This window comes from Rhincodon typus, chromosome 2 (genome assembly GCF_021869965.1).
Source record: "Rhincodon typus isolate 14 chromosome 2, sRhiTyp1.1, whole genome shotgun sequence".
In the NCBI taxonomy this organism is placed as follows: Eukaryota; Metazoa; Chordata; class Chondrichthyes; order Orectolobiformes; family Rhincodontidae; genus Rhincodon; species Rhincodon typus.
Genome location: NC_063333.1, coordinates 96,693,320 through 96,720,415, shown reverse-complemented (window position 1 = coordinate 96,720,415; position 27,096 = coordinate 96,693,320). Strand labels below are relative to the sequence as shown.

Sequence of the window (27,096 nt, the reverse complement as noted above, 5' to 3'; positions counted from 1 at the left end):
CGATGTTGCGCCGACCTGTGAAACCAATCTGAAGCCCATCTAACCTAAACTATTCCATTATCATCCATATGTTTATCCAATGACCATTTAAATGCCCTTAAAGTGGGCGAGTCTACTATTTTTGCAGGCAGGGCATTCCACGCCCTTACTACTCTCTGAGTAAAGAACCTACCTCTGACATCTGTCCTATATCTATCACCCCTCAATTTAAAGCTATGTCCCCTCGTGCTAGCCATCACCATCCAAGGAAAAAGGCTCCCACTGTCCACCCTATCTAATCCTCTGATCATCTTGTATGTCTCTATCAAGTCACCTCTTAACCTTCTTCTAACGAAAACAGCCTCAAGACCCTCAGCCTTTCCTCATAAGACCTTCCCTCCATACCAGGCAACATCCTGGTAAATCTCCTCTGCACCCTTTCCAATGCTTCCACATCCTTCCTATAATGCGGTGACCAGAACTGTACGCAATACTCCAAGTGCGGCCGCACCAGAGTTTTGTACAGCTGCAACATGACCTCATGGCTCCGAAACTCAATCCCTCTACCAATAAAACCTAACATACTGTACGCCTTCTTAAAAACGCTATCAACCTGGGTGGCAACTTTCAGTGATCTATGCACATGGACACCGAGATCTTTCTGCACATCCACACTACCAAGAATCTTACCATTAGCCCAGTACTCTGTATTCCTGTTACTCCTTCCAAAGTGAATCACCTCACACTTTTCCGCATTAAACTCCATTTGCCACCTCTCAGCCCAGCTCTGCAGCTTATCTATGTCCCTCTGTAACCTGCAACATCCTTCCGCACTATCCACAACTCCAGCGACTTTGGTGTCATCCGCAAATTTACTAACCCATCCTTCTACGCCCTCATCCAGGTCATTTATAAAAATGACAAACAGCAGTGGCCCCAAAACAGATCCTTGAGGTACACCACTAGTAACTGAACTCCAGGATGAACATTTCCCATCAACCACCACCCTCTGTCTTCTTACAGCTAGCCAATTTCTGATCCAAACCACTAAATCACCCTCAATCCCATGCCTCCGTATTTTCTGCAATAGCCTACCATGGGGAACCTTATCAAACGCTTTACTGAAATCCATATACACCACATCAACCGCTTTACCCTCATCCACTTGTTTGGTCACCTTCTCAAAGAACTCAATAAGGTTTGTGAGGCACGACCTACCCTTCACAAAACCGTGTTGACTATCCCTAATCAAATTATTCCTTTCTAGATGATTATAAATCCTATCTCTTATAATCCTTTCCAACACTTTACCCACAACCGAAGTAAGGCTCACTGGTCTATAATTACCAGGGTTGTCTCTACTCCCCTTCTTGAACAAGGGGACAACATTTGCTAGTCTCCAGTCTTCTGGCACTATCCCTGAAGACAATGACGACATAAAGATCAAAGCCAAAGGCTCTGCAATCTCCTCTCTAGCTTCCCAGAGAATCCTAGGATAAATCCCATCCGGCCCAGGGGACTTATCTATTTTCACACCTTCCAGAATTGCTAACACCTCCTCCTTATGAGCCTCAATCCCGTCTAGTCTAATAGACTGTATCTCAGTATTCTCCTTGACTACATAGTATTCACACAGGAAAAAGACAGACGAAAAATATTCATTTAGCACCTCTCCTATCTCTTCGGACTCCACGCACAACTTCCCACTACTGTCCTTGACTGGCCCCAATCTTACTCTAGTCATTCTTTTATTCCTGACATACCTATAGAAAGCTTTAGGGTTTTCCGTGATCCTACCTGCTAAAGACTTCTCATGTCCCCTCTTGGCTCTTCTTAGCTCTCTCTTTAGGTCCTTCCTGGCTAACTTGTAACTCTCAAGCGCCCTAACTGAGCCTTCACGCCTCATCTCCACATAAGCCTCCTTCTTCCTCTTGACAAGAGATTCAACTTCTTTAGTAAACCATGGTTCCCTCGCTCGACCACTTCCTCCCTGCCTGACAGGTACATACTTCTCAAGGACACGCAGTAGCTGTTCCTTGAACAAGCTCCACATTTCAATTGTGCCCAGCCCCTGTAGTTTCCTTCTCCATCCTATGCATCCTAAATCTTGCCTCATCGCTTCATAATTGCCTTTCCCCCAGCTATAACTCTTGCCCTGCGGTATATACCGATCCCTTTCCATCACTAAAGTAAACGTAACTGAATTGTGGTCACTATCACCAAAGTGCTCACCTACCTCCAAATCTAACACCTGGCCTGGTTCATTACCCAGTACCAAATCCAATGTGGCCTCGCCTCTTGTTGGCCTATCTACATACTGTGTCAGGAAACCTTCCTGCACACATTGGACAAAAACTGACCCATCTGAAGTACTCTAACTATAGCGTTTCCAGTCAATATTTGGAAAGTTAAAGTCCCCCATAACAACTACCCTGTTACTTGCGCTCCTATCCAGAATCATCTTTGCAATCTTTTCCTCGACATCTCTAGAACTTTTCGGAGGCCTATAGAAAACTCCCAACAGGGTGACCTCTCCTTTCCTGGTTCTAACCTCAGCCCATACTACCTCAGTAGACGAGTCGTCATCAAACGTCCTTTCTGCATCCATCATCACTTAACATTTCTAACACTTGTAGTGAGTGGTTAATAAGCAGCTCTTCACTAGTTTGTAAATTCACAGGTGACCCTCCTATGGATGAACTGAAGGAGTATAACTTTGCTTCTTGAGGTTGTCTTTGCATGATCAATAGAGTCAGTAAAGAAAAGTCATGAATATCATCTAGTGTTATTTCTGAGAGGCCATTTGAAGCTATGTCAAAAATGTCTGGTGAACTTTATTTTAAACAACTAATATCACGTCAGCATTTTTCTACTATTCAATTCCACCTCACCAAGCTATACTTTCAACTACTAATCAGTAGGTAGGGAGATTCAAAAGGTAGATTCTGTTCAACAGGTATAGTCATGCAATGACTGATTCAGACCTTCAAGATGCCAATGTTATACATTCTAGTTACCATTCTCTTACTGAAATCAAGAAATTTCATGGAATTCCCCTCCATAAGAACCAATTAAAGAAAAACCCTGAAATTGCTGGAGAAACTCAGCAAGTATGGCAGAATCCGTGGAGAGAAAGCACAGTTAACATACAGTACAGTGACCCTTCTCCACAGATGCTGCCAGATCTGCGGAATTTCTCCAGCAATTTCTGTTTTGTTTCACATCTTCAGCATCCACAGTTGTGTTTTAGTTTTTTCCTTTAAAATATCAAAATTTGATCTTGGGCTCTGAAATTACATAGTATGAGAAAGAAACACACTTCACTGCCTGCAATCGATTCATTTGTCAACTTAAAATGGTGGCAGTAATATATGTACTTACAAATGGAATGCCTCTGAAGAATTACAAATGGATTGCGCACAAAAGTGGTGTTCAATGCACAATATTATCGACAGTGTTTCAAACTCTCATCACTTGGTTGCCAAGTTAATGACATTTCAGCTCAGTTGATTTTCAAAAATGTTAACTTCGTGTGCTATTTGAGTCTCTTCCCTAGTTGGTGAAAGATTGATAGTGATATTGAAGGCTAAATATTCCTATATTTACCAAATTTACCACTGAAAAATGGGGCTCTATAGTGCAGTGGTGAAGTCCCTATTCCTAGGCCAGAGGCTAGGGTTCAAGTCTCACCTCGTACCTGTTACAACATACCTATGGAGAACACATTGATTGAAGTATTTGCAAATGACAAAATACTGCTCACTGCTCTGGATTTTGGTCACAAAATGTCCTGAACATATTCAGTGGACTGATCATACCAAAGAATGGATTTCTTCCAGTGAAGTTGTATTAATTATCAAATTGCAGTCACAGCATTATTTTGCTGCCAATTACAAAGGGATATTACAGGGTGATTTACAAAGCAAAAGATTCTTTACTGGGTAGCTTTAAAACCTTCAGTATTCAGCTATCAAAGCTGTAACATTTCTCAATTGAAATTAGAATGACTATTGCTCTGTACGAAGTGGATTTTCGTAGGCAAGAGCAAAATAATTTGCACCATGTTGACTCCAAAACAATATACATATTGTGTGAAAGTACTATGAGGTACTTTGCCACCCTGCAGTTTCAACACAAAATAGAGATCACAATTGGCTGTTCCAGGGAGTTGATTTTAAAATGTAAATGGTAAAATATATTGACAATCCAATTAGTCTCCTCTGGCTAAACTCCTCTTTTATCTCAGTTACATTATGACAACTTAATAGATAGATATGGCCTTACATCTGAGGCAAGGCCACAGCAGCTGAACAACCACATCTTCAGGCAATAATTAAACATAAATGTCTCCTTTTAGGTTTATCACTAGTAAATTCTACTGTATTAAAATTGCTGTTACAGTCAAAGAAATCTACTACAAAATGCACACTGAATTATTTTACAGTTCTGAAGCATTGTAGAAATAATGAAAAAAACTGCAAGTTTGGTCCAAAGCTACTACATTAAAATATGATCAATGCCATTTAGAAAATGTTTGTCATTTTGCTTTTTAAAAAATGATGTAATGCACGCCTATGACAATCCTTCAGACAGTGCTAGGCCTTCTTCAACGATGCCCGGGTAATCAGTCTTCATACCACGTTACAGACATTTGTCCCATCCATAGTCAGTTGTTGTATATATTTGGACAAAAGCCAGTGGTTGGATTGAAGATAGAGTGTTCAAAGTAATGCAGAAATTCAATATATTTTTACAATCACTGACAGCTCTCCAAACTCTTAAAACACTGCCATTTATAACCAATAACCAAAAAAAAAATCATTACTACAGATCATCTGTTTGGCAAAAGGGCAAAGATAATGGTCAGTTTTGCACTGTCACACATGGAACCAAAAATGGGTTTGAAACAACAACTCTTTTCTAGTGTACGCATGTGTGTATGCTTTCGCTGAACAGTCACCTTTCTTCTTTTAAGAGCCTGAACAAGAAAGACTTAAGCAAACAGTTTCAGGTGTCCATATATCTGTATTCCGAGCAAGAAAAAAAATACATTCCTGAAAGTGTGAAAGCGGCATGAAAAAAAGTTGTTTAAAAATTAAACTTAATGTAACTTCAAGGTAGATCTAATAATGATGGAAGAACAATTATGCTGGGTGCCAAGAGTTAGCTCTGCAGTTGATCACAACTTATCTATTCGAAACAATTTTAAATATCCATGTGCTAATTGTCATTTTTCCAAAGATATGTATGTTACGTTCCTCTTGCCAGTTGTTGCACTGGATATTGAAAACTTGTGTTTCGATTGTGGAGAATGGTGGAGAGCAGGCGAGGTTGATTGAAGAACAAAAATTGAACCCAGGAAAGACAGCAACTCCTTGTATTCAAAATGTCTTAATCTCACACCTTAAATATTTATTAATACGCATTAAAATCTTCCTCTGAAAAAATGCTTCAAATACATGGTAGAATAAGATAAACGTCAAGCACAAGTGTTGTGACTTAGAAATTTGAGAGGCTATATTTAACTTCTATAAGTACAGATTGGCCGTTAAACTGCTGCTTACTGCTAGTACATGTTGAGATTGTTGGGACTAGAAATGCAATGTGCAAATTTGGGAGTCTTTTATTTCTCTATCCAATATGTAATGTCTTATGTGTATGTAACATCTGTAGGTAGAAAAAGGAGAAGATACTTTTGAAATAAAAGTCAAAAGGACTGGGATGCTGTAAATCAGAATCAACAGAAGTTGTCGGTGGGAAAGCTCAGCAGGTCTGGCGGGATCTGTGAAGAGAAATCAGTTAAAGTTTTGGGGCTCAGTGACCCTTCCTCAGAATATCCAAGATATTTTCAAGCCTTTTCAAAATAAAACTCAGTAATGTGAAGGGAGTTACCATACTGGAATTGGATTGGATGTGACTATTAATGCCACCTTATGAACCTTAAAATGGAGACTTTGAATTTTTACTGTCCAAGAATAATTAGAATGGGAGTTCAGCTTTGCAGTTTATTGATTGGAGCAAAGTAGGTTTGGGATTGAAATTCTCCCACAGAATTGTGGACCTTTTTGGAGAAGCTCAAGAACAGAATCAAAATGGATAAAACACATCAGCCAAATCTTTAGGTTATTTTATGAAAAAACTATGCTCATCTGGCTACTAAGGGGTCAGTCCGTAAGCTCTCTCAGTGAAGACATTTTTGCTTTTACAGTTGGACATTTTGGGTAATTTATTACAACAAAATTCAAAAGTATACTAGTACCATAGGGGAAAAATGACTACTGTTAACAATGAGTGGATCAGCCATGCAACAACAACAAAATAACCAACTCTCCATGACTACAATTTCTCTTGTTTATGCTATAGTTCATTTATTAATATTTTCTACCATTCAGCACTGAATGATCAAATGTGTGTCAAATGATACTGATATGGGTAAACAGCTCACTTGTATAAGTGCCTTGGATCAGCATCAATATTGTTTAATGCGAAGAATTTCTAACAAACCTTGGCTTTGAAGTGGTGCAAAAGGATTTATGAAAAGGTTTGTGATGAAACGTATTTTGTCTGTTTTAAAACCTATACAAATAAGGTCTAGCAATGTGTGACCATTACAATCTTCAGTTCTAAATTTACTTATGGATTTAACAGTTTTGCAATTACTGTTCTGGTCAATGAAAATTCTGCTTGTATTGTCAGAATATGGAGTTATTTGCTGCAATTACATTACTGGCAACAATAACCACAAGAGGATTGCTTGCTCCAATGTATTGCCTTGGTCTGAAACTCTACCCTCAAAACAATTTCTGCTCTCTGCTACCCTTTACTGTGAATTCTGTAATTTGTACAAGTAGACCTGGCACTGCATCATCATTTGTATTTTAGAATTGCTTTAGGTGGTGCGCGAATAGAAAAGCTTCTGACTTTTCTCATCTACTGTTAATGCCAAGTTTAAGTTCTGGCACAATAGAACCAGTTGGAAGGCAAAACACTTCACACTAATCCAAAAAAATAACTCCTATCTCAAAATGTCAATACTCAATACCCACAGCAGTTATTCTTAGGGTGTCCCAGAGGGAGATTGAGATTAGTTCCCAAATTAGGAGCACATTTCAGTAAGGAAGTATATTGATACATCCAAAAAAATTCACCTAAAAATTGTTACAACCAACACAACAGTTTTGTGCTGTAACAACAAAGCGTTATGAAGATTAATCCAAAAGTGTGAAGGACAGGGTAGTTTGTAATCTTCTTTAAATTGGTTCACCCCATTCAATTCCAGTAAGGTAACTCTGTCACACTGCTGTGTTTTATTTTGAACAAGCTCCATAATATCTTCTGTCTTTTCTACCTACAGATATTAATTACATAAACATAAGACATTACATAGAAGTGTAATAATACCAAACTGAGGATATTGATGTTTACCCATATCAGTTTCATTTGACACATACTTGATCATTCAGTGCTGAATGGTAGAAAATTTTAATAAAATGAACTATAGCACAAACAAGAGAAATTGTAGTCATGGAGAGTTGGTTATTTTGTTGTTGTTGCATGACCAATCCACTCATTGTTAACAGTAGACATTTTTCCTCCATGGTACTGGTATATTTTTGAATTTTGTTGTAACAAATTACCCAAAATGAGGAACTAGAGAGCAGTTTTAAGAAACATTTCTAATGGTAGATAGGAGGCGAAGAATAGGGGCATGGAATTTCTCACATAAAAAACACGCAGGTATGACTCTTATATACTGCAAAGAACCACAATCGTTTTACTGATGCAGACTGAGTGAGCCAATACAAAAACTAAAGTTAGACAACTAATCAGCTGATAATGAGGACTGAGTGTATGCCTAAATAAGCATTCCTTGGACTAGAGTGTAACAGTGTTTAAAATCACAATGGGTTTAAAAAAGGGAAATCTACAGAAACTATTTGCTCTAATGTCAGGACATGAATGGGGTGAGGGTGAAGAGAGCACCAAGCAAAATTCTAAAAACTTAGGAGCTAAGCCACACCAGACTGAAAATTTTAAAATCTTTCATAAATAGTAAAAGGCTGCAGGCATTGGCCTAAGCTGAAATTTAAGATTGACATGGGACATTTTTATTTGCAAGAAGTATAGAGGGACATTATAGTACTGTAAGAAAGAAATTTGGCCAATCAGCCATTCAATACCTTTTCCCCATCCCATCCTCATAACCATGTACAATATTGGTAATTAAAAATCTATCGATGCCTTACCTCAAGCATTCTCCATGAGCGAGCTTCTATAGCCCTCTTTGGTACAGTTTCACAACCATGGAGTAAAAAATTCCCTTCATCTCAGAACTAAGAGGCAACCTTAATTTAATTTTTTAAGATTGTGGTACCTAGTTCTCAACTCCAAAACTTAGAAACATCCTGCCTGCATCTATCCTGTCTCTCCCTTTCAGTATTGTGTAAACTTCAATGAGATCATTTCTCATTCTTCCAAACTCTGGGAATCAGGCCCAGTTTTCCCAATCTGTCTTCATAGACCAGTCCTACCATTTGGGTAACAAGTCTGGTGAATCTTTGTTGCACTCCCTCAAATGGCATTAATCTTTCTTGCACTAAAGGATAACAAAAACGCACACAATACCCCAGCTGTGGTCTAACCACTCTCCTACACAACTAAAGCAAGATTTCACTATTCATGGACTCAAGTCCTCTTGTAATCAAGGTCAACATTCCATTAGCCTTCCTAATAGCATGCTGCACCTACATGTTAATCTTCAGCGATATCTATCTAAAAGAATACCTAGGTCCCGTTGTACATCTATACTTACCAAACTCTTGCCACTTAAATACTTTGCACATCTGCTTCTCCTACCAAAAAGAGTGGATAATTCACATTTTTATATATTACATTCCACCTGCAGTGCTCCAATCCATTCATTAAGCCTGCTGAAATCATCTTGAAGCTACTTTACATTTTTCTCACAACACATTCCTACTTAGCTTTGTATCATCCACAAATTTGGAAATATTATGTTTGGTCCTCACCTCCAAATTACTGATATATGTCGTGAACAATTGGGACTCCAAGTACTGCGGTACCTCACTAGTCACAGCCTCTCAAAGGGGTGCAAAACTTGAAAATGATCCAAGCAAACAGAAGGAAGCGAGAGAAATAAACAGAAATAATTAACCAACCTGATTCCCAGATTCATTGTTTCAGCAGTTCCAATCATGGCGATAGCTAGAAGCATGTTGTTACAGAGCTTTGCTGCCTGTGAACATAAGTCACAATGGATGAAAGTGGTAAACAACTTTGAAATGACGCATGCACTCAAATACCAGCAGAACAAATTACACATGTATTGCACAACAATGATTCAAAATATTGTCAGCAGTTTAAAAATGAGCTGACCTGGAAGAACCAGTTACTTCAGAAACACTAGCTTCATTTTCAGATATAATCTTGCACTTGGAGATGAAATACCATTTCGGTGGCTCAGCAAAATGGTCAACAGCAAATCAACCCATTTCATACCCTACCAGATTACGCTCTGCATAGATTTTTATGAAAAAATATTCAGGTGGGGTGTAAATTGGGTTGTTGATTCACCATTATTCATTTTGTGCTGCCACTAAAGTCAAAACATACCCCAACCCAACCAAGTCTTATTAACTGAGCAGCACATGCTATAAATCTTTAAGACTTCATGAATTTAGCCATCCCATTTATGTTGTAAAAGTATGGGTGCACTTTCCACATGGAGGAAAAAAAAACTACTTGAAGTGAGATTCTGACAGCAGGGAGAACTTAACTTTATTAAACATGGCTCCATATTCAAGTATAATTTCTTCTTTTTGTTACCTGTCCAGTTCCAACCTCTCCACAGTAAACCACATTGTTTCCCATGCAGCTCAGCAATTCTTTGGCTGCATTAAATTCTCCTTCCAATCCCCCGACCATGAAAGTGAGGTTGCCAGCCCGTGCAGCCCCGATACCTAAAATAATCACATTACCATTGGTATTAAAAGATTTGTTATTTTCATCTCCCCATTCCTTTTACACATTTTATCTAAAAACAAGCACAATAATTACACAAGCATAGTCAAAGCTTGCAAACAGAATACTATTAATCATAGGGCAAGACTTTATTCTGGACGAGAGATTGATAAATAGCTTCATAGTGTCATTTATTAGACCTGAACTAATGCTGACAACACTCCTCAGCTGGTTAATCTTTCGACAGCTGCAGTTTTTCAGTTGTATAAACACTTACGTTAGATGAAGGAATAATACATTAATTACATTTTGGCTGTATTTGGGAAATGGCTGATAAATCTTTAGTAACCAATCCTTACAAAAATATTCTATACATCAATTCCCTCACCAGATCAAATAAGAAAGATATTTTGGTTAAAAATTAAGTCTATTCATCTAGATGATCTAATAGTCAAATTAATTCAAGTTGCAGGTAATGTAATATAAAAACTACCTTGTACATCTGTTCACGAAATATCAATCCTTCTAATAAAAAATCTGCAGCTCATTTCAAGCATGAATAGTTTAGACCTCTGTTTCAAACCTCAACCGTTAATACAGTTCTTTAAAAACATAAACCAAACTTCCAGTGGTCTAATGGGTTCAGTTCAATCCCCATTTTAAAACAACAGTTTCTGATTAGTATGAAGCGGCCTGAATTTTGGCTGTTTCTTTTTTGTTTTTAGTCTTTGTTGTGGTTAGAGAAAAGAAACACAAGTTAGCTCAATGTTTTCATACTCACCTCTTACTTTAAGTGCTAGGTAGATGCTAGCATCTGTTTGACCAAGTCATCATAATTCTTGAAATTAGATTAGTACCAATCCAAAATGATTACTTCAAATTCCAAATTAGGGTTATGACCATGGAAGCATATTTAGAAAAATAAATATTAGTTATTTTTGCAATGGATACATCAGGTGCAAGGTAAAGTGGTGGAGAAGTGGCACTTAGTATGCGATGTCTGCACTGCTATCTTCAATAAGTAATCAAATACAATCATTTTCTACAGATGCAGCTTCACTAGGGGCTGCTGTCACTGGAGCCATTTACGACTTGTTATGGTGTCTCTATTGTTTACCAATGACATTTTCTGAAAAGGGAGACAGCTGGGATAGAAGGCTGGTAGCAAAAAGAACAATATAATCCTATGATGGTAATCAACAAACTTGTGTGTTAATTAACTTTACACTTTATCATGTTCAATTAGTTTTCTTTTCTGCCAAAAGATAAGCATGCACAATTGGTTTAAGACCATGCCATGTTTTATTTGTAACCAGTTTCTGTTGTCATTCCCATTTCTGTCTTTGACAGTTCTCCAGAGGCCTCACAGGCACAGATGTATGACTGTGTGTATCTCTTAGTCATTCTAAATTAGTTCAAAATACACCTCTTTATTTAGTGACTGATTCAAATCTTCATGCTTATTTCTCAGGCAGGGCACATTGAATTCTGCAATGTTGTTCCACAAGCTATTGTTGCTCTGTGTCACTGGAAAAATTTCATACCCACAGCTTTTGAACCTGCCCTCTTATGAGTATCACTTTGTATTTATACTACATCACATCTGTTTATGCACTCTGCCTATTTTTTTTGGACTATATTTTGCTAGTGATGATTTTCCAATCGAGACTCAAAAGGCTGACTGTCCCATTCTCGCTAGCGATCATCACCCATTTAAAAAGGTTGAAAACTGAAGTGGAAAGAAAATCAAATTAATTTAATTTAGTTTCCTATGGCACAACTATAGATCTAATCCCACAAGCTGCTACACAGTCAATTGTAGTGAGTTTCTTGCAATTTTCTGGTCCTTAAATAAAGTCTGACCCTATATTTGAAGATATACTTGGCATCACCACACGTACTTCTTTTTAATTCATGTTGAACCATGTACCACATAATTTATTTCTACCACTTTATCCTGGTCCATATGTCCACCTGTGGTAATTACAAGAAAAAAATAGATGCAGAGTCAGTGTACCAGCAGCTTGCATCTTCCAACTAGCCAAAATATGAAAAGAAAAATATTCTGATCTGACCTGGTGAAGATTCACCCTTATTCTGCTGGCAAGTAAAAGGCAGAATTTTAATCGTTAAATGAAGGGCAGGTTCAAGTATGAGTGAGGTTTAAAGACCAAAAAGCAGTGATCGCCTATCTGATGCTATTGCTCATTTCCAGGTTTAACCTGGACACTCCTCATGAAGCTCAGGTCATTTAAATATTTAATGACTCAATTATTTGAGACTGAAATCCTGAATTTAAATCATGTGCATGGGTTTCATGAGCTGCATGGAACTCACCAGGTTCAACGAGGTGAGAGCAAAGTGGGGACCAACTGATCATTGAAATGAAGAGTTCTGAAAACATAGATGCTAACTTGCCTTGTGCTCACAGTATTTATTCTGTCTGTTCAATGCTTCAGTGATTTTTACATGTTTAGAAATCATCTGAATGAATTTGGGCTTTACTCATGTCAGTCTGATCTTCTCTGCTATGTGCCTTCACTGCAGTGCAGGAGCAGCTGATGTAGTTCCACCTTGAACATCTGATGATGAACAAGACAGGCAGCACCAGCAGCAGTATTAGCTGCCTTTTGCTCAGTCACATGCCACTCTAAAAGTCAGCTAAAATCAATACACACAGAGCTCCAGCACGAAGGCAGCGATCACTCCTACACAAGGTCTATTAGCAGAGAATCAACTTTCTCGGCAAGTGAGGGCATCAATGCTTTTGAAGGCTCAGGCTTTCCTGGCAGCTTGTTGCTGACATGTGCAGCCCTTTGGAGAATGATCTCCTTTAGTGGACCAAATGGGCATGAATTTCCATCAGCCATCAAGGTGACTGCCACTGAAAACCCACACCTTGCCCCCATTCTCTGCTGTTTCCTGTGGTGCAGCATTCTGTTCTAATACATGGGAAGAAAGCAGACAGCTACAAACAGGAGAAGTGGATTGTGCGGAAAGAATAGAACAGAAAACACGTGGCGGGTGACAGAGGCACGAGTGTAATGTGGCAAAAAGATGGGGTGACTATAATTGTTGGCTGCTCAGATTTGCAAGTGAAGAGGTGTATAGTGATGAATGAGACTTGTGTGGTGTATTGGTCTGAAGTATTCTGTGGAAGAAAATGCTGGGGAATTTAGTTTTTAAGGGTGTGACACTTGGAAACAGGATGCCAATCACGTTTCCAGCCATCATGAGGCTATTTAATCTTTTGTGGCACCAAAGTCCTACTACTCACATCCTTGCTCACTTCCAATCTAGCCTGCTTGGTTTGAAGTGTAAACTACTTCCTCAACTCAAGAAACAGCACTTCAGTTCCTCAGATCTAGCAGTATGAACTCCAGGAAAGAGTCAGAGACCAGGGTGGGAAATCCTTCCTTCATCTCTTTCAATTCCTCTCAGGAAACAGCATTGAAATAAGCCACTGGCGCCCCTTTGAGTAGAAACTGTCCTTTGACATAGCACAGATCAGAATCATTATTCTTGAGAAGAAAATTGGTCAGGAATCTAAAAGGAGGATGCTCACACCGTGGCCGCAAACAGGTCTGTGTCAATAAATTTTAATCCACGCATTCAGCAGGAGGATCTAACTGACTAATATTGACTAAAAGTGCCTTTCAGGCTGAAGAAAGCCATGGCATAACGTGTGAAGCACATCTTGTCTCAAGGCAAACTGCTCAAATGCTCAGGTAATAATAAACCAAAACCAGGTGATTGTGTATGGAAGACCTACTTAAAAAAAAGAGAGAGATGAAGTGTATAAGCTAGTAATGAAATTTAACATGGACAAGTGGAAATGATTGCATCTATAACTGGATCAAAATCCTAGAACTCGCTATCTTGCAGTTCTATTATGTATCCATTGCATATGGTCTGCAGTGTTCAAAACAACAGATCACCATAACCTTTTGGAAGAGTTAGGGTGAGAGATAAAGCAACATACTCTGCACAAAATAGTATCTAACATCTAACCACTGCACACCTGCCTGTGTCTTTAGTCCCACTCAACCATGAGTTAAGGGGTCTGGTGGTACAAAGGTAACATTTTTACCTCTGAGCCAGAGGTGTGGGTTCAACCCCCAACCTGCTTTTAGCAATGTGTAGTAATATCTTTGAACAAGTTGATGACATAATTGAGTCCATTCAACCATGTGCTCACTGAGTTTACACTACAATTTTAAAATTCTTATCTGTGTTATCAAATTGCTCTGCAGCCTCTTCCTTCATTTTAATCACTCCATCACTGGTGGCCGTGCCTTCAGCTTCCTCAGTCCCAAGTTGTAGAATTCCACAAACCACCTCCACTTTCTCTCAACATTTTTTTTTTAAAATACCTACCTCTTTGATCACAGTTGGGCATCTGCCGTAGTATCACCAAATCCTGCTTTATAATGTTTGTGTAAAGCACTGTCTTGTTATGGTTCTATACAAGTAGAAACTTTGACTTGGTGACAGCAACAAAAACATCAAAAGAAAGTCACTTTAAGCTTTCAAGTCATTATGGAGGAGTCAAAGACTTGAGAACTGGGATAAGACTGGATAAACTGTTTCAAGATTTCAAAAGTCCAATTGATGAAGAGTTCTTTTAGGAGTTGGAAGCATGATCACTATTTGGGGAAAGATAAGCCCATTACATTACTTAAAATTAGTGATGCCAGTGCAAGTGGAACAATCTCACAGTAGCAAAGACAAATTCAGAACCAACTGTCAAGAAAGTACACAAAGAAATATTTCAAAATATATCTGGCAGAATAGTTAAGGCAGCTGGATACTTGGAAATGGAAAATTCTAACTAAATCTATTTATATCGTAGAATCTGGTAGGAAATCCATAAAATGGTGAATTGCAATAGTGTCAGCCCAGTTAAGGAATTAACAACATCATCCCAGAAGTTTTTGCATACTCCAAAAAGAATCTTTGGGTTGATTACAACAAACTTTTAACATAGTTCTGACAATGAATGCTAGCTATTCTTCTGTGAAATCATGAGCAATCAAAAATTAATACATCGAACATGAACATATATTTTTAAGACTATCAGATGTAGGAGCAAAAGTAGGCCATTTGGTCTAGTAATTCTGTTCTGCCATTCAACAAAATTGTGACTGATTTAAGTGATCAGCTCCACTTTCCTGTGTCTTATCCAGAGAAACCTTGATCCCCTTACTGTTTAAAAATCAGTCTTGGCCTTGAATATACTGAATGACACGAGCTCACCAGCCCACAGATTCACTCCACTTAGAGATGAAATTCCTCCTCATCGGTCTTAAAATAGCTGATCCATTGTTCTAAGATCAAACTCACTGGTCCGAGATTCTCCAACAAGCTGATCCAAAGTCTCAGCATCTACCCTGTCAAAAGTCCCTTAGGAATCTTGTATGTTTCAAAAGGTCACCTCTTATTCTTCTAAACTCCAGTGAGTGCAAGATCAACTACTCAGCTTGTCTTTAGAAGACATCTCTCCAAACCTAGGCTCTACCTAGTTAACTTATCTCTAAACCGTCTCCAATGCCAGGATATCTTTCCTTAGATTTGTTCACAATGTTCTGCACATGGTCTGACTAGTGTCTTCTGTAATTTTAGCAAGATGCTCCTTTCTTTAAAGAAAATACCCCATTGCCTTTTAAATAATGCTGTTTAGCACAGGCATGTGTAGCCATTTGTATCTATAGCTGGTGGCTGAAGAAGCAGAGAGAGTAATTAGAGAGCATAAATGAATGAAACCAGGCTGACACAAATGAAGACAAAACTAAAAAGTCGAAGTTGCGAATACTGGAAATTTGAAAAACAAAAATCAGAAAATTCCTGCACTGCACAAGTCAGTCAGTATCTGCCAAAATTAAACACAAGCCATTACACTAAAATTAAAACAGAATTAAAACAAAAATCACAAAAAATATATAGTTTTAAAATCAGTCTTTTGCAAATGCTGACTGTTGACCTTCTGGATATTTTCTGCTTTTACTGCACAAGCTAGGCTTTCAAATTCCATCACCACAATCATCCCAATCTAAATTGGGAACTACAAACACAGCAACATGTCCTCAGGAATATCAGATTTCAGTTGTTGAGAATATACAATGGTCCAGAACTAAAACGCATATTCTTTCATCACAAACCACACCAAAACTTCCCTAGGTTTATTTACTAGGACAATAATGAAGTACATGCAAGCAACTGCATCTGGGACACACATCATTTACGTGTTTCAAATCTATACACACTAATAAGCGGTTTTATTAAGTCAGATTTTGCTGTAGTAGTGCATTTAATGGTGCCGGATACTCATTAGATTTACTTCCACACTGTTTAGCTCACGCATTTACGCAAAATAAATTGTAAAAAACATGCACTGAATGTTACAGCAAGAGAAGCAGATCATACAGAACCTAAGAGATGAAAAGATGGGATAAAGATTTTAGAAAAAGAAAGTGTACTTATTTAACTTTACATTTTTAAAATGAAGATTGAATTCCTAAGGGATTGAGACTTGTTAATTTATGGTGTTGGAGTGGTTGATTGGAATTGTTGTCAGTCATGTTTCTAGACAACATATGCCTCAAATGACTAGATTTAACCTTTTTCAGAGTTTACATCAAATCTACTGCCCGAAAAGAGAACACTGAATGCATTTTGGTGGCAAAGTAGACAGTGAAATTGTTTTCACAAAGCAAATGGTGAGGTGGCACAACTCAGCCAAGATGTTTTGGATATCTGGCATTTAACTGCACATCTGTTGCTTGTCTGAAGTTGCTGCACCATTTAAACAAATAATAACAAGGACAATTAATGTCACCAACTGAAAAACATGGTCCAACATGGTTCCAGCTGAATTATACTTGACAGAAGTTGGTATTGAACACACACACTATCACTGTAGAGACAAAGATACTGCAACATGCAAGCATCTGTTCAGGAACAATATACTGAAATTGGAAGTGAACAGATGACCCAATGGATGGCAACAGTAATATGACCAAATGGATTAGAAATGTCTTTGACTGTATCTTAATGAGTATATCAAACCCATAGATAAAAAAAGTTACAAGATGAAACAGGCAAAGCTTATAGAATGAGTTCTTCTTATTAGAATCACAGGACACTAATCAAGTTGAAAACAGAAGTTGGAGGGCAAGGAAATAGAAGAAATGGAGAAAGGAGGATGAAAAAACAACAAACACTCAAATGTTGTTTGGATTACAACTGATTTTTTTTTTTAAGAAAAGGACTAAATTCAACCACAGGATACCACAAAAGCTTTTATAGTGGTATGTCCATCAGAAAATAGCATCAAGTTTAAGAAGAAATTCATAAAACAAACAATATTTTAATATTGCTGAAAAGCAAAACAACATGGTTTTAAAAGGTTTTCATCCTGCTCTTATCAGGACAGAATTACAAGAATACCAAATCTCAACAGGAACAACAGCATATACTCCATGTGAAGGGCACTGATCAATTAAGCCAACTCTGGCAGTTAAAAAAAAAGCAGCGTTCTCTATTAACAGGCTTCAAACAAGCTAAAAAAAAAAGGGTTACATTTGTAGAACAACAAGAGCTTTTGAAGGAAACCAATTCATTAGCTGGAAAGTTTATATGAAAGTAGCTACATAAATTGAAGTTACTTTGGTTTTTAATTAATTTCAATAGAGTTTACATTCATTTCACGCAATGTTCTGTACTGACCATTGAGCAACGAAGTGCCATGTATTGTGCAGAGTACTTCTCAACCATAAAACAAAATGTGGTAGGCAAGTTTTAGAACTAGTGCAATGGCTGGTATGCAGACTGTTTAACCCAACAACTGGCAGATCCTATGAAATGGCACACCCTTTCCCCTGTCTGCAATAGACAAACTGCTGACTGCAACTAACTCGTACATACAAAAGTCAAAACAATGTCCAATGTTAGTAATTCTGTGATTGGACAATATTTCAGGAACAATCCTCATTAGTAATTCTTAGCACAAGGACCAATTGAAGAATTTCAGTCAGAATTGCAGTGTAGCTCTCATATTTGTTCTACAAGTCATATATTCACGTGGCCCAGTCCTTCACAAACAGAAAGGGCAAGTTTACACATCATGTCTTTTGTTCAGCTAAAGAAAATAGCTGAAATATTTTGCCAAAACTCTGTTGACTTCATAATTGGGAAATGCGTCTCAGCTGGAGTTACAAATTTAGGCCCATTGGCACACCATTCCACTCAGCCGTATTCAGGGATATAAGCACACAATGGGTCAAAACCCCCACACTGTTTCATTGGAGACCAGTTGTATGATAGAAGATGCACATCAGGACCTGAGAAAGTCCTGAAGGACCAACTTGAAAATTGCCCAGGAAAGGTAATGCTGATGGGCAATTCCCCTCCTCCCTGGACCTTCCACAAAAATTTTCTGACTTTGATCCAGTGTGGGAGGCTTGGGACAGATGCATGGGTTTTGCATGGAATAGAATGTTAAAATGTATTATAACCTAGACTACCATCTCAGCAACACCCTGTCAGTCGGACACCGACCTTTATCCAGAGCCCTCCCTGACCACCCTCCAAATTGACCCAACTACCACACCCCCTGCCCACCAAACCTGACTACCTGCCACCCTTTAACCTTGATCAGACTTTCCCACTGACTCATAATATGCATCCAAACACATTCACTAACAATCATTCATAGCCTTGATCTTTAAACTACCAGGATATCTCAATTAGTATCATAACCTCTCTTTTGCTATGAATGCTGTGCCATCCATTCCCCTTCACCCACCACCAACCACAAAGATTCCAGAAGAAACACATTGTGCGAAGATTCTCTAGAGCCACAGTAGCAATGCATTCAGCATTATCAGTGCTCAAAAGATTCAAGTTAATCTAGGTTAGCACTTCAATGCAGCATTAAGGAAGTGTCAGAGTCATACAGCATGGAAACAGACCCTTTGGTCTAAATAGTCTATGCCAACCATGATCCCAAACAAAACGAGTCCCATCTGCCTGCACTTGGCCCATATCCCCCCAAACCTTTCCTATTCATGAACTTATCCAAATGTCTTCAACATTTTAACTGTACCTGCATCTACCACTTTCTCTGGCAGTTTAGTCCAGATGTGAAGCAGTGTAAAAAGATTGTCCCTCATGCTCTTTTTAAATTCTTTCTCCGCTCATGTTAAAAAAAATGCTCCCTACGGCTGTTGACGTAGCCATCCTAGGACAAGCCAAGCAAAGCAAAGACACCCACAAGAGCTCCTGGAAGCCTGGCACTCAAACCGGAACTCCATTAACAAACATGTAGCAAATGGGATGAACATCAATGCTACACTGGAGGCGCACTGATGACACCATGCTAGGTAACAAAACATTTGCAAACAAACTTAGCAACTTGGCAAGCAAGTCAACAAACCGCATCAACAACCTGAACTACAAAACTTCAAAAACTTTGAATATGCTCCCTAGTTTTGAACTACCTCACCCTAGGGAAACGACCATTGTCATTCACCTTATTTATGCACCTCATGATTCCATAAACCTCATTACGGACACCCCTCAACCTCCTACACTGCAGAGAAAAACATCCCAGTCTTTCCAGTCCATTTTAACATGTTGTACTGTTAGAGATGTTCATGACATTGTTGAGGCCTCTTCTACAGTGCTGTGTGCAGTTCTGGTCGCCCCATTTTGGAAGGGCATTATTAAATGGAAGAGGGTTCAAAAGAGATTTACCAGGATGTTGTTGGGAATGGAGGTTGGACCGAAGGGTCCATTTCCATGCTGTGAGATTACATGGTTTTTGGATTAAGTTTAAAATCAAAGATCTGCATGTCTGTTCAAATGGTCATGAAAAGGGTCCCATGGAACTATTTCAAGACATTCAGTAGAATTCTTAGAGTGCCCAGGATAACATCTATTATCATCACTACTTGAAAGTAGAAAAACATCAAGACATTTCACAAAGGTTCAAAGTAAATGGACAGTAAATGTAAGGTATGCAGATAGAGAAGTAACTAAAGTTCAGATGAAGTGTTTGAAGGAAAGATATCTAAACTATAGACATGGAGAAGCAAAGGCAGGTTATTCAACATCTCCAGTGGTAATTTATCTGTGGTTTTTACGTGAAAATTGGCTGTTGTATTTGTAAAACAACAGCAGATTTTGAAGGACAGCCATTCATTAGCTGGAAATATTATGAGGAAGTAATAGTATAAATAGAAATTACATTTGTTTTAATGGATTTCAATGGCATTTGTATCCAATTCATGTCAATTTTCATAACTGATTCGTGAGCAATGAAGTGTTAATGTAAGCTGAAGGGTACTTTTCAACCAAAAAATTCATACTTCAACATTCTTTGGAAGCTTTCTAAAGGTCTCTCTTTCAGATTAAGATCAATACAGGAGCTATGTTTTCTTTATTTTTCTTCAAACAGCATTTTATACAAACTATGGAGTTTTATATGGAGGCAAAGACTTCTTGATGACAGCAGTGAAACAAATGGAATGGAACTGGCAGAGACAAGACCAATGTGCGACAACGGTCATCCTTCATCAGATATAGCTAAATAATTTTGCTCCCTCACCCATAACTTGTGAGATCCTGTTTTTTGCAAAGCAAGAGATGACGAAAGAACAAGCAGGGTTTTTAAATGCAGGGACGGCTTGCGTAACTCACTATAGCAGTACAAATCGGATTGATGTAAAATTTTATTCAACCAATCTTTACGATCAAAAATTTAAAATCCCTACTGTTCTTTTAAGTTACAAGATATTGGCTTCATGGTATGATAATTAAGGTGCAAACTATACAAGATTCACTTCTGCCTTTTCAACAGAAATGATGCACATTAGATATTTGGTCTCCTCTTAGGCATTACCCTTGGGGTTCTGAAGAACACAACACACTAGATGATTTCAGATATAAAATACTGAAAATAAGATGCTCACATAGTATTCAATGCTTAAAATCACTTCAGTTGATTTTGTTAGTACAATATTTCCTAAAGACAGCATTATGGATTTAAAATCCATAGCATTTTCACTGTTCACAGCAAAGTTGATTGACTTACCCAGAAATGAAAACAAGAAAATTAAAGCAGCAATAAAAGTAATTTCATTGTTTCTCTGGCGGAAGCAGAGAATCAGTTGATAGATGCATTCATTATTACTAAGCGGCCGTTACTAGTTAGCTGCAACAAAGTCCAGAACTGGCAGCTGCTGCGATTGTGGCCTTGGTTCATTATTTGCCCATAATGACCATCAAACACCAGTCGAAGTCAGATCAGAGCAACTGTCAGCAGGACTTTTAATTAGCCTGGGTTTGAATTCTGATAACTATCATCAGAATGGCATGCTGACATTGCAGCATAGAACTTTGGAACAGAAAAAGATAGAAGTTAAGAAAATCATGGAAGAGCCAAACCAGGCTTTTTGACTAAACAGACAGAATCAAGAGGGGAAGAAAAGTTAATTATTACCCATAATCAGCAATTATGATTTGGCAAGAGAGCTTTCTTTAATGAACTGCTCTAATGATGAAGAACCAACATCTACTGAAATATAATAGCACATTAGCATAACTGTGTATGCAAAATACATAGATGTGCTGCCACAACCTACTTGTCATTGAATGATTAAGCACGAATTCATAATTAGAAAAATCCACAGTGTAATTTATTGCCCTCTCAGATGTTTCTGGTTCATTAATAGGCTACAACTGAACAATGACCTCTAGTGGGCTACAGATTCCTCATTCTTCTACATCTCAAATAAGAACAAACTTAAAGCTCCTTGCTTGGTTGCAACAGCAATTTTAAAAAAAACAAATACAAAATAATGAATATAGTTCTAACATAGCTTCCAAAATATTAATAATTTATCCAGTGTTAAGCTTTGTGATAAATTATCTTCCAACTATTTAAGATTAATTCAATCTTTTCTCCATTTCTATTTAAAAGAGAAATTTCAGGTTGTTGCAACATTTTAGCTTGGTACAGAAATGAAACATTGCACACTTAAATAGCTCATTCTGAAAGATCAAATTATACAAAGATAAATATTACATTATATTTGTTATAAATATACAGAAGGGGGAGGGGTCACAACACCACATACACAAGAATTAACCCATTTTCTCTTATCAGCAGATTACCTCTATGCTTCACTTGGCCACAAGGAGAATGTCAGAGTCCTGGTCTGATTGCTCTACTCATAACTATTGCCATTCTGTAAAAATGGGTAGAGGGACACTTGTGTAAGACTAGGAACTTCATTTTCTCTTACAAATGCATAACTGGTGTTGACTGAGGATCAATTGAAACTTGCCTCTTAGATCACAAATCCAAACTGTAACACCAGCAATTACATTAGTCTTGATGTGATGTAGGTTTAGTTAAATACCATCATCATTGCACAGGAAATTAGAGCATATATTCACTGACGCAGTACTAGAATAATGAAGGGAAATAATTCTGTATGATAGAAGTTGTGCTGCCTGTGCATAGCTCTAGACAAGCTAGCAAATGGCGATTAGTTTTTTTTTTAAAGACAAAGATCTACACATGGATAAAGTAAAATCAACTCAATTGAGTTATGAACTAGATAGTTGGTAGTCATGGTTGCCAACAAAATCCATCATACAGGGAAGACAGATTAAGGGCACTGTTGTGATGTAAAAACTAAAAAAGGTGTTACAGGCTACGAAGTTTTTAATGATATGAGGCCGCAAAATGAGGAAGACTTTGGGATAAGAAGCTTTTAGATTACTGAAAATCACGCAACTGCTAAATCATGCATTCAGCTCTTGAAAAGTGATCATTAATTAAGCTTTTTTGTGTTTATGTAGGAGTGAAAATTTCTACAATTATAACTATTTTCATTAAATTAAAAATGCAACATTAAACCCTTTCGATTTGATAGCTCTAACCCTGCTCCCGTATTCAATCCAATGTAGAAGTAAAACTTAGTAATGGAAAAGTAGGTGTGCATGTGTGAAAGAGATGGGACAGACAGAACGTACACACAACACACGTGTATTTGGAGTAAGGTATTGGTTGGTGGGGCTTGCGTGAAGATACACAGCAAGAACTTAAGAATGATATTACAGAAGTACACCAAAGGTATTCATGTCTAACTTCAAAAAACTGCATATTGCATCTAACACCAATTTTAAAAACTCCATGCCTAAATTTTACATTTTTTAGCTAAATGCATCATGCTTTTAAGGGATCTTTGGTCCCAAGGCCTAGTGAGTGCTCACTATATTTAACTAACTTTCCTCATTAACTACCTATCCTGTCCCAACGATGTCTCTTACATTCAATTCCAGCCCCATCTTAGCACATGCTGTACCCAGAACAACTTGGCATTGTCGATATCCTTAAGGCCACCGTATATCTGGATGAAAGCTAACACTCTGAAGCTGCCCTGCTCCATCAATAACAGAATGTGAACATGATACCATTTCATGGATAGGACCTGTCCAGAGAGCAGATGTCCTCTTCCTGGAGGACCAGCAGGAGACAAAGTCACTGGGAGCTGACAGTGTGATCAGAGGTCACGACCCAGGTCAGTGCCATCTCCACAGTGTGGGTGGGGAAAGAGGCAAGCGTCAGCCTTGCTGATGCTCCCTCAAGGACCTCCGTACTCTTGTTCTTAGTAGGTCAAGCAAGTGGCTTCTGAGAGAGCTGGCCATTTCTCTGCAGGGTAATGCAATAAGATCAGTCACCTCTTCTGCTGCACCAGGGCAGATCCACACTCCTCTGCTACCTCAGACTCCATCTGCTTCTGTACCCACCAAATGGTCATGCTCTACTACCCAGTACTGCCTACAATATTATTCTTCCTCCATCTCCCTTCTCCCCCAGAAACAACGTCCCACCCCATTAACCCTACATGCCCTCTGCAACGCCAACTCATTCATTCCTTCACACAGCTTTTACTGACCTCCACCTGGATGAATCGTTGTGCCACCCACTTTATTTCACTCAATCCCTTGTTTTCTCTCATTCCAGGAGAAGATAGCTGATAACTGGGCAGAGCAAGCCCTCACCAGGTCAAGGGGTGCCAATATTTGGCACCTCACCCATACAAGGGGAGAATCCTGGGCCTTGCAGGAAAAGACTGACACCACTTGAGATGCCAAGACATCCATGTCCTACCAACTGACAATACACTGCAACTCTCATTAATCTCTGTCAATCTCATTCATTGCACAGCACTTATAAACATCAGCCTCAATGCCTCAGCTCTCAGGGTCCTGCAGGTACCACCAGAATGTCTACCATCACTCGAGAAACATCCGACTCCCCCCAACACCGCCTCCACTACCTCAGAACAAGAGTACCGAGGCCATACAAGACGCATCAACAAGGTTGCTGCCTGCTGCCACTTTCCCAAGACACCAGCAGACAGAGGGAACGTGGACACGGACACATACACTGACATGGGTATTTGGGGCACAACAGGTCTCATTGCCCAGGAGCTGCAGCAGAGCAGCGAGCCATGCAACTGCCATGCAACAGAACAATGGCTGCCATGGAGAGTAGGGACTAGAATTTCCAGCACACACAACTGCAATTTCTGTTTACCGCAACCACTGACCTTCAGGACCAAAAGGCATGATCACAGGGGATGGGAACCTAGCATACAGTTCAGCTCCCCTTCCTCAGGAGGAGACAGGCAGTGGCAGGAAGTACCCAGCCAGAGAAGGGAACAAATGCAGGTCCCCCTAGAGGTCTCCTCTCAGAAGTGGCCAGACACTCCATCTTCACCATTCTTACCCTCTGACCCCTGGGAATTCACCCAAGGAAGATGAACTTGAAACTGGCACGACGACCCTCGGCATGTTTGACCCATCCAAACACAGAAATGCCCTACTAAATCTCTAAGGTAAATGGGCTTCATGGCCAAGCACATTCTCTCCACTCCAGTTTATAGAACCAGGAATTACATAAAGATGTAGGAGAGTGAGAAAGAAGAAAAAAAACTTACGCAAGGCATTTAAGAGGCATGGGTGACAAGTTATTTCGCACTTCTCAAAAAAAAAATATAAATGGCATTGCTTACATTTAGCATCTGATTGTTGCCCCAAATATCACTGCGCCAGTAAGAGGCATAGCTTCATTGCCACACAGGATTTACCATGGATGGATGTCTGTGGTCAGAGCCTGCTGCATCTTCAAAGCGCATACAGGGCCCCTCTTCATAAATATCCTTACTCTTTCCTGGTCTGAGTGTCCAGCAGTGTGAATGTAAATGAATGAATTGCTCAGCGATGTTGGAGAGAGGAATCTGTGAAACAAACAAGGTCGGAAGTGCAATGCATTATGATTGTCAAGGATTAGGAAGCCTGCAGGTCCGTGTCCTGTGCGGTGCACTGTGTGTAATGTTCTATCCTTTTAAAAGCAAAAAAAAGGAACTAGTGGATTCTGCACCCCCAAACCACCCCCCCATACCCTCACAAATCAAACCATTTTCTTCTCCATTGCACATCTGTGATTTCCAGCACAGAGGATGCCCATTATCTTCCCCAACCCCCTGAAGAATGCCACAGCAACTGCCTTCTCTTGCCTCTACTAATGACAGACTGGCTGTTTGCTTGCTTGCTGTATATGCAGCGTGTCACCACAGAAACATAAAAGACAGGAGTAGGAGTAGGCCACTCAACCCCTGAAGCCTGCTCTGCCATTCAATATTATCATAGCTGAGCATCAATCCCAGCCTCCCCTATATCCTTCGATCCCTTCAGCCACAACAAATATACCCACTTCTTGAAAACACCGATATTTTGGCTTAAACCACTTTCTGTGGAGAACAGTTCGGATGAAAGAGAAACAATTGCTTTTTATCTCAGTCCTAAATGGCCTAAACTTTAACCTTGGGCTGTTAGATCCCTGGTTCTCCCTAGCAATCGGGGACATCTTTTCCTGCATCTAAACTATCTAGTCCTGTTAGAATTTTACAGGTTACCAAGAGATCCCCTCTCATTCTTCTAAACTCCAGTGAATACAATCCTAACTGCCTCGCATTTTTCTCCTTATCTATCAGACCCGTCATCCTAGGAATCAATTTGGTAAAACTTTGTAGCATTTTCCTCAAAGCAAGAGTATCTTTCCTCAGATAAGGTGCCATCTAAACTGCTGGCACATGGTGCAGGAGATTGACTGATGCAACACATTACTGTAAAGTAAGATGCATGTCTGTTGACTGAGGACTGCTGACCAGCAAGTCAAGCTGGCAAGTCAAGGCATGGAACGGATGATGCAAATATGGAGGCAGGTGGCAAGTAAGAGAGCGGCCTCAAAATGTTTGTTGCCAGTGCAACCTACAATGCAAGACTGTGCATCCAGAGTTCCCTGCTAGTGTATCGGAGCGGTACCACAATGATAATGAGGGATTTGCAAATACTAGAAGCCAATGTCCACGGATGAGGGATGTATGCAACTAGTGCCCATGGATCACGCCCTGCAATGCAATTTGGTGATACGCAACACAGAGATCCTTCAGATAAAAACAGTGAGCTGAATTCACCAGATATCCACTCTGGTCTCCATGTCAAGTTTTCTCAGTTTAAAGAAAGTCAACTTTTCAGGCCTGATACGACTGTTAACTGTTTCTTCTCTCCATAGGTGCTGCCAAACTGGAATTTCTCCACTACTTAGTTTTCATTTCAGATCTCCAACAATTACAGCATTGTGCCTTTACTTCTTGACATCTAACTGGTTCGTCATATTTAGTAAAACAGGAAGTTTAATATTAAACAAGGCAAGTTGGGCCTTTAAACACTTAAGAAGCAATAATCCCCCTCAATTGGAAACTCACTGGCTGCCTTGTAAGTAACTTGCCATACCACAAAAGACGAAAGGAGGTCCTCCTGGATGTCTTGCTAGACCTCTCATCCTATGTTGCCACATGTCTGGCTGTGGTTCATGCCATCCTCTAAGATTCCATCCCATGTGGAGTTCTTTCAAGCTCGAAGGTTGATACCTAATGGTCAGGCCAAACCCAGCACCACCACCCTGCTCTCACACATCTACTGAAAATGAGAGCGAGAGAGCGAGAGAGCGAGAGAGCGAGAGAGCGAGAGAGCGAGAGAGCGAGAGAGCGAGAGAGC

At 39.2% G+C, this 27,096-nt stretch overlaps 1 protein-coding gene across 1 annotated transcript in view; it reads right to left on the bottom strand.

Moving 5' to 3' along the window:
• The window catches only part of hibadhb (3-hydroxyisobutyrate dehydrogenase b), a 102,458-nt gene that overhangs the window by 33,950 nt on the left and 41,412 nt on the right, over positions 1-27,096 (bottom strand). Inside the window, exons 4-5 of the mRNA XM_020528145.2 lie at positions 9,826-9,959; positions 9,159-9,235 (exon numbers count right to left, since the gene is read on the bottom strand). Of these exons, the coding sequence (XP_020383734.2) occupies positions 9,159-9,235; positions 9,826-9,959 (211 nt within the window). The remainder of the gene's footprint in view (positions 1-9,158; positions 9,236-9,825; positions 9,960-27,096) is intronic.